The sequence below is a fragment of the Rutidosis leptorrhynchoides genome, chromosome 6, assembly GCF_046630445.1.
Source record: "Rutidosis leptorrhynchoides isolate AG116_Rl617_1_P2 chromosome 6, CSIRO_AGI_Rlap_v1, whole genome shotgun sequence".
NCBI classification, from domain to species: domain Eukaryota; kingdom Viridiplantae; phylum Streptophyta; class Magnoliopsida; order Asterales; family Asteraceae; genus Rutidosis; species Rutidosis leptorrhynchoides.
Window position 1 is genome coordinate 312515591 of NC_092338.1, and position 13228 is coordinate 312528818.

Sequence of the window (13228 nt, forward strand, 5' to 3'; positions counted from 1 at the left end):
TAGTAATTCACATAGTAATGATCAATTATCAAGGTGATGAGTGTTTGACTAATTGACTTATTCAGATAATTATACACCATCCAGGTTACCCTAACCCTAGTAATTGATGTTGCAATTGTTTTCACAACACCACAATCACTTGTAAAGATCATTAGTTAACCTTCAGCAACAAAAACTATGAGTGGCTAATTGTATACATAAAATTTACATATCACAAAAATAGTAACTAAAATCAAGAAAACACTCACTTTCTTGAATACATGAACATCTTCTTTATCTCTACAAATAAGTCCCAAAAGAAAAGAAAAAGAGAATGAATCTGTTGAAAAATCTTGATTAAATAAACCTTGAGCTACCTTGAGACTTGAATGGTTTGAATTTTCTAAGATGCCTAGCTTGTTATGTATCACTCATAAATAAATGATTTTAGACCATAACGCATATGTTTATTAAGTGTTATCTTTTATGTACTTCAGATTTTAACTTGTTTGCAGGTAATATAATTTGATTATCTTGGTGAAATATAACTCATTATTTGCTTATCTTGTTTAAAGTTTTAGTATGAATCCTGCTGAAATACAACATCAATTAAATGGTAAAGACCTATGTATTGCAGATAGTGGTAACATACACACTATGATCAAATCTAAGAAATATTTCATTGATTTAAATCAAATGAAGGAATTAAAAATACTATATCAGGTCTTGCAAACTTGATATAAGGAACGAAAAAGGCAAAAAAATTCATATTACCAAATGGTACGAATTTTCTGATAAACAATGCTTTGTTTTCTCCCAAATCAAAGAGAAATTTGTTAAGTTCTCTGATATATATGATTATCAGTCAATGATAACCGGAAATGAGAAATACCTATGTAGCACCGAAAAGCGCATATGATTAAAAGCGCATATGATGAAAAGCACAGCGCATATGATAAAAAGCGCATATGATAAAAAGCGCATATGATGAAAAACGCAGCGTATATGATTAAAATCGCATATGATGAAAAGCGCAGCACATATGATTAAAAGCGCATATGATGAAAAGCGCAGCGCATATGATTAAAAGCGCATATGGTGAAAAAGGATATATGATGAAAAGCGCATATGGTGATTAATGAAAAACACATATGGTGATTAATGAAAAGAATATTGAGAAAGAATCACCAATGCTTCTTGAAAGAATTCAAGGTTATATATATGGACCAATTCATCCATCATGTGGACCATTTTGATATTTCATGGTTCTAATAGACGCATCTAGCGGATGGTCTCATGTTTGTGTGTTATCAAGCCGTAATATAGCATTTGCAAAGTGTCTTGCACAAATTATTAAATTGAGAACACATTATTCTGATTACACCATTAAAAGGATGAGACTTGATAATGCTGGTGAGTTAACATCTCAAGCATTTAATGATTATTATATGTCTACAGGGATTGTTGTTGAACATCCAGTTGCTCATGTGCATACACAAAATTGATTTAACTGAATCAATAGATAAACGCTTGCATCTAATAACTAGACAATTGGTAATGAGTACAAAACTCTCAATATTTATATGGGGACATGCAAAATTACATGCTGCGACATTATTTCATATTAGACAAAATCAAGTTATAAATATTCTCCCCTACAACTTGATTTTGGCCGAGAGCCAAATATTTCCTATTAGAACATTTGTTTGTGCAGTATATGTTCTAGTTGCACAACCACAACGCACTAAAATGGGTCCTCAAATGAGGATGGGGATATATATATTGAATATGAAATATCTTCAATTATAAGATATATTGAACTCACGACAGGTGATGTTTTTACAACACGTTTTGCTGATTGTCATTTAAAAAAATAAAAAAAAATTATTCCCTATATTAGGGGAGAAAGGAAAAATAAAGAAAAAGATGATTCATGATGTGAACATCAATTAAGGTATATAGAATTCGCACAAAAGAATGCGAAACGAAAGTTTAAAAAATAATGCATATGCAAGAACTTGCAAATTAATTACTTTATGCATTTAAAGATACAAAAAGAGTGACTAAATCATATATAATAGCAGGAAATGCTCCAGCTCGAATTAAAATTCCAAAAGCAGGCAATAATGTCACTCATGAGTTTTTGCCACGTCTGAAACGTGGAAGTACAATTGGTTCCAAAGATAAAAATCCTCGAAAAGGAAAATCAGCTGATAATAAGGTAAAAGAAAGTGTTCAAGAAGAACCACAAATCAATATTCCTTCTGCAGAGGATATTGATAAATGTAAATACATAAATTGTGATAAATTATGCAATATTATGAACCAAAATGAAATGAAAAATCTTGATGAGATATTTTCATATAATGTTACAATGACATCATGAATAAAGATGATGATCTGGAACCAAAATCTGTCATTGAATGTCAAAATAGACATGACTATATACGAGCTGAATTGGAATTGCTCAATAAAAGAAAAGTTTTCGGATAAATCGTTATCACTTTTAAAGATGTGAAACGTATGAGATAAAAGATGAATTTTTATCCGAAAAAGAAATGAGAAAAATGAAGTTACAAGATAAAGCAAGACTTGTAACTCAAGATTTCTCTCAAAGACCATGAATGGATTATGAGAAAAACTTATTCTCCTGTTATGGATGCAATTACTTTTAGATACTTAATCAGCCTAACAGTTTCTAAAAAATTTAGAAATGCATCTCATGAATGTTATTACTACTTATTTAAATGAATCACTTGATAGTGATATATACATGAATCCATGAAGGGTTTAAGGTATCAGAAACATCTAATGCAAAACCCAAAGAAATGTATTATATTGAATCTCAAAGATTTTTATATGGGTTGATACAATAGTATAACTGATTAAGTGATTACTTGATAAGAAAAAGGATATACAAATAATCTTATTTGAACATGTGTTCTTATTAAGAAACAATGTCCGGATATGTGATTGTAAGTTGTTTATGTCAATGATCATAACATCATATGAACAAATAAAGAGATCTATGAAATCATTCAACTTCTAAAAAAATTAATTAAATGAAAGATCTTGAAAAAAAAAAAAAAAAAAAAAAAAAAAAAACAAGGATTGCCTTGGATTGCAAATTGAGCATATGCCTAATGGTTTACTTGTACATCAAACAAACTATACCGAAAAGATTTGAAAGCATTTTTAAATACAAAACCATTGGTTTATATATCACTCAATATTGACAATGATTCATTTCATCCCCGTGAAGATCGTGAAGATCATGAAGATCTTTACGGATCAGAAGTTCCATATCTTAGTGCAATTGGGGTTATTATGTATTTTACAAATTGTACAAGACCTGACATTTCTTTTGCAGTTAATTTGTTGACAAGATTCAGCTCAACCTCTACAAAAAGACATTGAAATGGGATCAAGCAGATATTTCGATACCTTCGAGGAACTACTGATTTAAAATTATTTTATTCTAACGCTTCAAAACAAGATTTGGTTAATTATGTATATACAGGTCATTCATCAAATACACATAAAGCTAAATCTCAAACTGGATATGTATTCCTAAATGGAGATACTGCAATATCATGGCGTTCTCAAAACAAACACTTATTGCAACATCATCAAATCATGCTGAAGTGATTGCATTACATGAAGCTACTCGGGAATGTTTTTGGTTGAGATCAATGACACAACTCATTGCTGATTCTTGTGGACTAGAACGCTATAAAAGACCAACAACTATCTTCACCAACAACTATATATGAAGATAATACAGCTTGCATAATACAAATGAAAGAAGAGTATCAAAAGTGACAGAACAAAATATAAATGCTGACGAGGCGCCAAAGCCATAGACGGTCTTAACGGTCATAAGTTTGATGGAAAAGAATGGTATGTTGGTAAGGCTCAGAAAAGGCTAAAAGAGAATAGGAATTGAAATAAGGGTTTGAGCAAACCATGAAGGAGACTGTAGACAAATTACAGGGGCTAAACTTGTACATAAAAGATTTAGATGATACAGTTTCAGATGAAAACCTCAGATTCTTCTCATATACTCAAGATCTCGTAAAGGACAACCAGATTAAAATGAGATACGTTCAATCAATAACTCTGCTGATCTTTATACCAAAGCACTGTCAACCGCTGTTTTCAGAACACACGTTCACATTATTGGCATGAGGCAAGTTCAAAAGATGTGACGACTCAGCGATGTCTACTTGAGGGGGAGTCAACTCTATACTGCACTCTTTTTCCCTTGACTAAAGTTTTTATCCCACTGGATTTTTCTTTAGCAAAGTTTTTAAGAGACAGTACTAGTTGCACTCTAATAAAATTGTCATCCAAGAGGGAGTGTTATGATACCACAAAGTCAAGATAAGGTGGCTATGTGGATGTCAATTTTATATACAGAACTTACGCATGCAGAGGAATAGTTATTTGCACAGTAAACTTTGCATTATAAATAAAGCATCCATATTTGCCATTCAAGCTTGTACCTAACTTTCATAATATAGAAAGTTTCTTCATCTTATCTTTATTCTTTATTCATATATATATATATATATATATATATATATATTAAGAAGTCTTTGCTAAGATCAACCATAAAGGTTGTTATAAACCACTAGAATTATAACAAAACAGCAATTTTTTCATAAAAAACGACTAGTTTTTTTGAATTAGTACCGGATCTGGATCGGATCCAGAACCAGATCCGGATCTAATCCGGTTTTGTTTGAATCCTTTGTCCGGTAAAATCCAGATCGGATCTTGGATCCGGAACCGGAACCGGATTTTTTGGGATCCGGTTTCTGTTTGATCCAGTTCCGGATCCACCGGAACGGATTGGCTGCGGTTTTTATGCCCATCTCTAGGCAAAGCTATTGGCTGTTAAACCTGTCAGTTTCTGGATCACCAAATCAATTAATAGTATGATGGCTTCAAAAAAACGTAGCAAATCAATAATAAAGCAAAAGAGCAAACCGATGGATTTATGTCACAAAATCTTTCAAAGTAATGAAAAATGATCAAAACTCCAATAAGAGTTGTTTTTCTCAAACAGCTCTTGGAACCGCACAAGAAATTAAACCACACAAAAATAGATGGCAAACATCTACAATAGTTGTACAATATCAAAAGAATATATCAAATACACAACCTTTCTTCCCATCTTTGTTGACACTCAACCAGACAACCCATCCGGGGTTGTTGCATGACATCATGCTGAAAAATCAATGGTGGAAACATCTTTTAAGGCACAGAATGGGTGACACAATATTCCACGAAAAAAACAGGTAGCAAATGTTTTTTAAACTTCTTGCGTATATGTATGACGGATGATTGATGATTGTACTATGTAAGGACTGATTGTATGGCCACTTGTTGCTGTGGCTGCAAGGATGCCCATGTTGAAGCAAAGGTAGCAGGCGGCAATGTTTGTTGGAGTTGTCTAAGCAGGTTGACTATTCGGTTGATTGTTTGTTCTGTCGCAAGGTCCTTGCCCGCACAAAGAATCTATAATGCATATAGATAAATTTCCATCAGTAAAAAAAACAAATTTAAATCAGCCCAACACTTCTTTAAAAGCTAATTAAATACGTAGTTACTCCATAGAATTATAGTTGACAGTTACAAATTGTTGAAATGAGAGTAGATTCACAAGTTCAACTGGCAAACTCTTACATGCTGTAGTATTAGTTTAGTTGTTTTTTGGAGAATAGAAACTGTTTTATCCTTTATTATCAATAACAAATGACTTGCATTTACCAGTATTTCAACAACAGATAAACTTCTACTAAAAACTAAACGGTGGCTAAAAAAATTATATACAGAAAAAGAAACTAACCTCTGCAAATACAGCAACAATTTTTGGGATATATTGGTTATTCGGGCCCAGAAGTGCCGTGTCGGACCTGCAGCATAAAAAGCTAAGTTTGTTAGAGGCAAACATGCGCCCAACGAGAGTCGAAATTAATCAAATTTCAGAACATATCCGATAAATAATTTGGTGTCCGTATATTAGATTAAGAGAGAAAAAGATAAGCTAATGCATTGCAAATGATGATAAAAAAAAAGTATTTACTTTTTCTTTGTAATAAAAAAAATATAGATATAGAAGGGTTTATTTAAGCAACACTAGTCAACTGGTCAATCCCCTAATTAGTTTCTTACATAGCTGAGTTCTAGGATTACCTTCTTAACCCATATTTAGTAAATAGGGAGAAAACATTGACCTAATTATAGGTAAACAAGTCAAACTTTCAATCTCTAACATTACGCACAAATTTACCTTTCAACCATCGAACAAAGGAGTTCATGAACAGCTTTAGCCTCAATAAGATCCCCTTTAATAGGCAAACAGCTCAGCCATGCAGGAACGATCTGCCAAACAACACATCATATCCAAAACCATATATAAAGTCACTGTTCACTAGATATTTTTAAAGCTGCATAATAAATCATACACTTACCTGAGTGGAGTCAATACTATCACGATGAAACTGGCATATTTTCCCCAAAGCAGAAACCGCGTTATCATATGCCATCACATTCTCAGGTTGTAGTGCATTAGGGTGTCTTATTACAACATTTAACCTTGAAAGAGACTCTGAATAATGAAGTATGTTAGTCAAGTAAATATTAATAAAGATTGCAGAAACAAGTTCTACACGTATGTGTGTGATGGTTATGTACCTCCAACAAGTGGTTTTATAACAGTCCCGCCATATTCTGCACACACTCCAAGTCCATAAACAGCGGCCTGAATAAATAAAATGCACGGTTTAGCTCATAAGAAAGACACCATAAAATAAATATTGACTGCCGATGCTGCTTGCCTGTCGGACATCCGGGTTCTCATCATTGCACGCTTCTAGAAGGAAAGGAATATATGTATCGTAATATCTGTTGACATACACAGCATAATACAAAACCAAGGTTTACACTTTAAACAGAAAATTAGGCAACTGATGTGATAATTTCAATTCATACAGGTCGAACTAGAACTTATCAACGGGTTCATTTAGGCCGTGTTTTATCTCAAACGGATCACATTCAAAAGTTCTTGTTAAAAGGGGAAAAAATTTAACGGTTTGAATGTTCACAAAAGTCAAATTACAATGCAATCAACATCAAGAATATTATTGTAATGGAAATTGTTTTGGTAAATCATAATTAATTCACTGAAGTTAATTTCCAAAAATTGACAGGCTCATGGCCAACTGTTAATGTTCTGATGCTCGGTAATTGCAGGCAAACCCAACTTGAGCAGGGTTGTTAACCAAATCTGACATGTTCCAAGATTGCATTTACCCGTTACCCAACCCACCCATCTTGCCATCTCAATTAGGCAAACATCTTAAAGTGTGATTAATAAGATGTTCATACTTTAGAGCTGCTTCACGACACTGCTCTGCAACATCATCAAATATGCAAATAGCAATCCTCCTTTCTTCAGCTGTTTTGTCCTTGCCCTAAATCAAGTTAAAGCCAGTTACAATTTACCAACATAAAAAATAGAACAAAAAAAAATTACAAAAAAAGGTTTCGGTTGGATTAATGTCGGACCGCATACTTACCCACATAGGCATCAAGTATGAAGAAATCTCATCAAAGAAAGGCAAAAAAGAGGCTTTAAACGTTTTGATCAACGTTCCCAAAATTTCACCAATCTGCAATACAAAATTTGTAAAGCTAATAAGAAACAAAAATGTAGTATATTATATACAATTGAGGTCAATAAGGTTGGTATATAACAAACTTGGTCAAAAACTTCTTCCTCTTGTTCATTTTCCTCTTTAAGCAGTTCTCCTTCCTCAGCATCAAAGTCTTCAGCTTTAGCCCTTTCTGCTCTTTCTGTTTTTCTGCTTGAACTCGCTGTTATTACATGCTTTATCTCATCCACTATGCTTCTCACTTGGTTTTCATCTAATAGTGGTCCAGACACCTAGCATTTGTTGAATAACGCAGTTGTCAACACATGAACACTAAAGATTATGAATATTATTAAAATAAATATTTAGATAAGATCAAACATACCTGTATGCATTCATTTAAAGCATCCAGCATACTTGCACAAATTTCGGTATCAGGTTCCTGTAAGAAGTTAACCAATAACGTGAGCACATTTTTTTAGACACACGCAACAAAAAGATTGAATGCAGATAGAGTGACCTTATGCAAAGCTTCCACCAAAGATGGAACTATGTAGTCAGACAGCTGTTTTATATAGGACTCATTACGGCCTTGAGCAAGCCCTTTCTCTATAGCTAATTTTGCAGACCTCAACAACTCAGGCATGGCTACAACAAATATACATACATTACTTCCCATTATATAAAACTTGCCGATATCCTTTCTTTTTGGTTAACCGAAAATGTGAAAGAGATCATCTGTAAGATATAAAACCTGAAACAGCTGCTTTCCTAACTTCCTCATGAAAGTAAAATTTGAGAAGTGGCACCAAGGTTGGGGCAACCTGTTAGGCATATACATTAGCAATAGGTCTAAAAATAATTTTAAATAATGATCAAAAATATGTGATAACAGTTGCAAGAACAGAACCTGGTCAATCCATGGATAGAAACCCTCCTTCAACTCATCAGCATAGCAACACAACATGTTGCAAGCGGTAGCCTTCTCCTCAAGGACACTAGTCTTGATCCCTATTCTTTTATCGCCGAGTGTAATGGTCTCCATACTGTATGGCATGCAACTCTTAGTATTATTCAGAATGTGATATCAATATTTAAGATTCTGATAATAGTACATGTTTACCACCTATATTACCAGTTACAGTAGAAAGTCTGATTGATGAGATATTTGTTTGTACGTACATTTTATTAAATTCTTATGTACTGTAATTAAAGAGTTATCAGGTATGGCACCTACTTTAAACCCATGAACATATAATACCTTTCATCATCTGATTCATCAATGTCGTTATCTGAATCTGCTGAGGTAATAATTACATCAGGTTTGAGTTGAGCAGACAGAAGCAAAGGAGGCATAACAACGCTCATATAAGGAAGAAAGTCTTGTCCTAAGCACTTGCATAGCCTGGCCCATGCCTACAGAGTATGACAAAAAGGCGATTAGCACAAACTTATATAAATCACCATATCCTTTAAAAAAGAATAGCACCTACTTGAAGCATATAACTAGTGGTTGGATCATCAGTCTCCATTTGAGATCCTTGCAAGGACATTAGCACTTCCATCACCTTATCATACAAACAAAAACCATCACCGGATTGTTTAAAAAATATACGGATTGAAATATCTATAACAAGAATATGGAAATTGAATAAATGAAAGCATACCTGCTTCGCGTCCTCTCTAAATTTTTCCTTCCCAACGGCCATTCCAACCAAACTAATGCATTCCATGGCTTTGGCACGAAGCATACGATTAGCCTTATCATTTGCATTCACTAAGATTGCTTTCAAATAAGGCATAACTGCATCATAGTACTTTTGGAAGTGTTCCTATTGATAAACCAATCATCAATGAGACATCCAATGTAAGGTTGTAAGCTTCTAATGCTACAGATAAATACTGTGACAATAATATGTTACCTGTGATGAATCAGCAACGGATGCTAGAGCAGTTAAAGCCCCTTCTTGTACCATTTGTTTACCATTCTGTGTTAAAAGGAATATTAAATATTAATATTAAAGCATACTGACTGGATGATAAATAGTGTATAATCTTATTCTGCTGATATATATTGCAACGTCCACCCCAACCAATTACCTGTAACAATACAAGCAGTTTGCTCACTATTCCATCCAAGTAAGGCGTCAGGATATCCGGGGTGCAATTCTCACTGAAATTTAGCACAGCAGAAGCAGCATGTGCCTACAGAACAAAGACAAATGTAAAATAAAAACTGAAAGGGAGAGAAAATGATCCATTACTTCAGTGTGTATTACAAGGTGAAATTGCATTTGTTGTCAAATCAACATTGGTCAAAAGCAGGCCCATTAATTGAAAAGGAGTTCGTTATTGGATAAGCAGTAATTAATCAAACTACTTCACATGTCAAGCTGCAACTCAACTAGTCAACTGTCTTGGGTAAGAATAACCATAAAAGCCAACTAAGTTCTACTTTAATGCGGGCAAGAAGTGCCAGTTTTCTTTAAAACTGAGCCCAGTAAACTCACATTTGCTAATCTATAGGAAATTAAATATGCCTAACTAGCTAAGATACAATTAAAAGATAAAAAAAAACAACCTAAGAATTTAATGAAAGTATAGTAGAAACACAAGTATTATAATATTTGTTCTGAAACACAATAATGTACCAGTATCTATATGTGAATTCTACAGTCTATAATGCGTACAAAACACTACTAACCTGAACTCTTGGATTATGAAAGTCATCCATGGCAGTAGCTAAAGCTGGAAGCACTCTTTGGTGGTACTGAACTTGCAAATCTGGCCCTAAATCTGTTGCCAATTGTCCGATTGCGTTAATTGCAGCCCATCTCACACGCGGGTGAGCATCTTGGAAGGAATTTAGAACCATAGACACCACTTGTTCTAAATTTTTGATCATCACCTACATCACCAAATCATTCAGAATATCAATCACGATAGTTGCAGCAAACAGTATTGCATATCAAAAAACACAAGTACGATGCTTTAACTATATAAATATGTAATTTGCATATTTCCAAATGCTTCATTAGCTAATTAAACACAAGATCAAACCATAATAACAAATTCCAGCATCCATTTTTTACCTTTGAGCATCCCTCAGCTACTTGGGCAAGAGCAATAAGTGCAGCATGATGTTTCTGCCACTCAGGAGCAGCCAACAACACCGGCAACTGTTCAGATGCAACAGGAACAATGGTATTCCCACCTAAAGCAATAGCCAACCGATCCAAACACTCCTGCCCGACACTATAATTACTAGATTCTCCCGCATCCTCATCTTCATTTTCTGCAGTATGCCAAGCAGGTTCATCCTCGATATCCAACAACATCTGCAACAAAATGCCAAACAACCTGCTAATAAACTGTGGCAGCTTCCTCATCATACCAGGGGCTCTCTCCCTAGCTTCCGCTAACGTAATAACAAACTCAATCGCTAAATGTCTCGTCCCCTCTTCTAACGTCTCCGCCTCAGCTACCTGCAACATCGACCCAACAACTTCCACTAATTGCCTCCTCAAAAACCTAGGCTCGCTCCCAGCCAATTCAATCAACAACTCCAACGCTTCTTGTGCAGTAGCCTCTTGTCCTCCATTCAAAGCTTCAGTCAACGTTGTCATCATAGCAGGAAGAAGATCCTGAAACCTATCCCTATCACTGGATGACAAACACTGTATGAAATTAATAACCGCACTCAACGCAGCAATTCGCACATCCGAACTCCCGGAAGTCGTTAAACACTGCAAAAACACTCCATGAAGGTGCTTAATATGTGGAATTAAAGTCTCTCCAATGTACTGTGACAATTGTGCAAATATCAAGAAGGCAGACTCCTGAAGCTTAACCGAATCAGACGATACACATTGAAACATAAAAGGTAATAGTTCGGGCCAACCGTTATCCGGTAAAATAGTCGAAGCGAGTTCCGAAATCGTATCACATAACTTCTTCATTATCGTTTTAGCTTCTTCTTGTTGCACACAAGTCAACAAAATAGATTTTAACGAAGACTGAGTTGAAGGAGATAACCTGTTCCATATCAACGAATCATCCTGCGTTAACTGTTTTCGTAACAGAATTGCTGACATGGCACGAGCTTCCATGTGAGGTGATAACTGTAAGAGTTGACCTAATTTAAGAAACAGAGAATTCGGATCAGTTTGTTTACATAGATTGAATATAAGTTCTGCTTGTGATCGTTGCTCATTCGATGATGACATAAGATGAGAAATTAGGGTTTCAAACGGCGCTGGATCTGCTCCGAGTATCGCCGCGAGTTGTGCTTGCTGAACCTGTGGATCCATCGCCGCCGTAAACGTGAACGCCGGTGGTTATTGACGGTGGTGATTTGACCTTGATGATGGTGGTGGTGGTGGATGTGATGTTGTATTTAGGATCTGAGACGGAAGAATAATAATTAGGGCAAAAAGGGGAGTAGGGATGTAGGTGACAGAACGTTTGTGACGTCCAATGGAATTTGGCTTTGTTTAAGTGACAGAACGTTTGTGGGTGACCAGTGGAATTTGGCTGTGTTTAGTAGGCTTGAGGTGGCCTAGATTGACCTAAAATATAAGGCCCAGTTGTATGGTGTTGCTGCAGCCCATGTTTATTATAGTTATTGGGCCAGAGAACAGTTTACTCCCGTTTTGAATTTGCCTGTTTCCATTTGTGCTCGTAAGTCGTCAAACACCTTACAAATCGCAAGGTGGGATTGCAAACCTTACGACTGACCGGACACAAAGTGATCCTGCGACTGGCCTGTAACGGACGAACTCAAAGCAGTCTTGCGACTGACCTTCAATTTTAACGTTTTTCGCTGATTTTAACTTTTTTAATTATACTTTGATCGCTCATAATTTGTTATAGAACATTCTAAGTTTTGATTCATTTAATTCTCCAAAACTATTGACTAAACTAAACGAATCCTCTCAACCAATTTGAACTACATTGCACAACTCGAAAATCACACATTTTTATACAAATCACAAATCGCAATATGAGTTCCATCTTTATACAAATGTTGGGACTTGGCCTATAATACAAATAGATAGATTTTTAAAAATACATGATTGCAAGAAAACGGTGTCTAAATCGGAGCTACGAATCAAAAGATATGACGTTTCAAAGTTTTGAGTTCATCCAGTACAAGCTAGTGGCAAGGTCGCAAGACCACCATTCGATCAGCCAGTCGCAAGCCCACCTTGCCACTCGCAAGGTGCCTTTGCAACTTGCGAGGGCGTTTCGCAATTTTTTCTGTGAGAGCGTATTGTTATACAACGTTGTTTGTTTGAAAAATGGGCGATTTGGTTAAATGTCCCTTGAATCAATGGTTGCAGTCATCTGGGGCCTGCAAGATGGTACCAAAGACAAATACAACTGCCATTTGCAGTAATATGTGATTAAAAAATATTATAATATTTTTGATGTATCAAAACTTGAGTCAGCAATATATGGTTCTCATGGATCTTTGTTTTATTGCAACCACATTGATTTCAATCGAGTTACACATATCTTTGTCTTCCAATTTTTTTAGTTATTGTGTAATCATATGATATCAGATCAGAACTTTAATCAACTAACTT

At 35.0% G+C, this 13228-nt stretch overlaps 1 protein-coding gene across 1 annotated transcript; it reads right to left on the reverse strand.

The window, feature by feature from the left end:
- Nucleotides 1–5012: 5012 nt before the first annotated feature.
- Nucleotides 5013–12089, reverse strand: LOC139854459 (uncharacterized). Its single transcript, XM_071843763.1, has 20 exons — nucleotides 10733–12089; nucleotides 10345–10548; nucleotides 9741–9845; nucleotides 9563–9628; nucleotides 9308–9472; nucleotides 9134–9208; nucleotides 8902–9056; nucleotides 8551–8686; nucleotides 8395–8464; nucleotides 8161–8288; nucleotides 8026–8082; nucleotides 7748–7933; nucleotides 7566–7658; nucleotides 7375–7460; nucleotides 6825–6891; nucleotides 6682–6748; nucleotides 6459–6595; nucleotides 6278–6369; nucleotides 5834–5900; nucleotides 5013–5502 (listed from the first exon to the last, which is right to left on the reverse strand). Exons 1-20 carry the CDS (start codon nucleotides 11948–11950, stop codon nucleotides 5341–5343), a joined length of 3336 nt encoding a protein of 1111 aa, XP_071699864.1. The 5' UTR covers nucleotides 11951–12089; the 3' UTR covers nucleotides 5013–5340.
- Between the last annotated feature and the right edge of the window lie 1139 nt (nucleotides 12090–13228).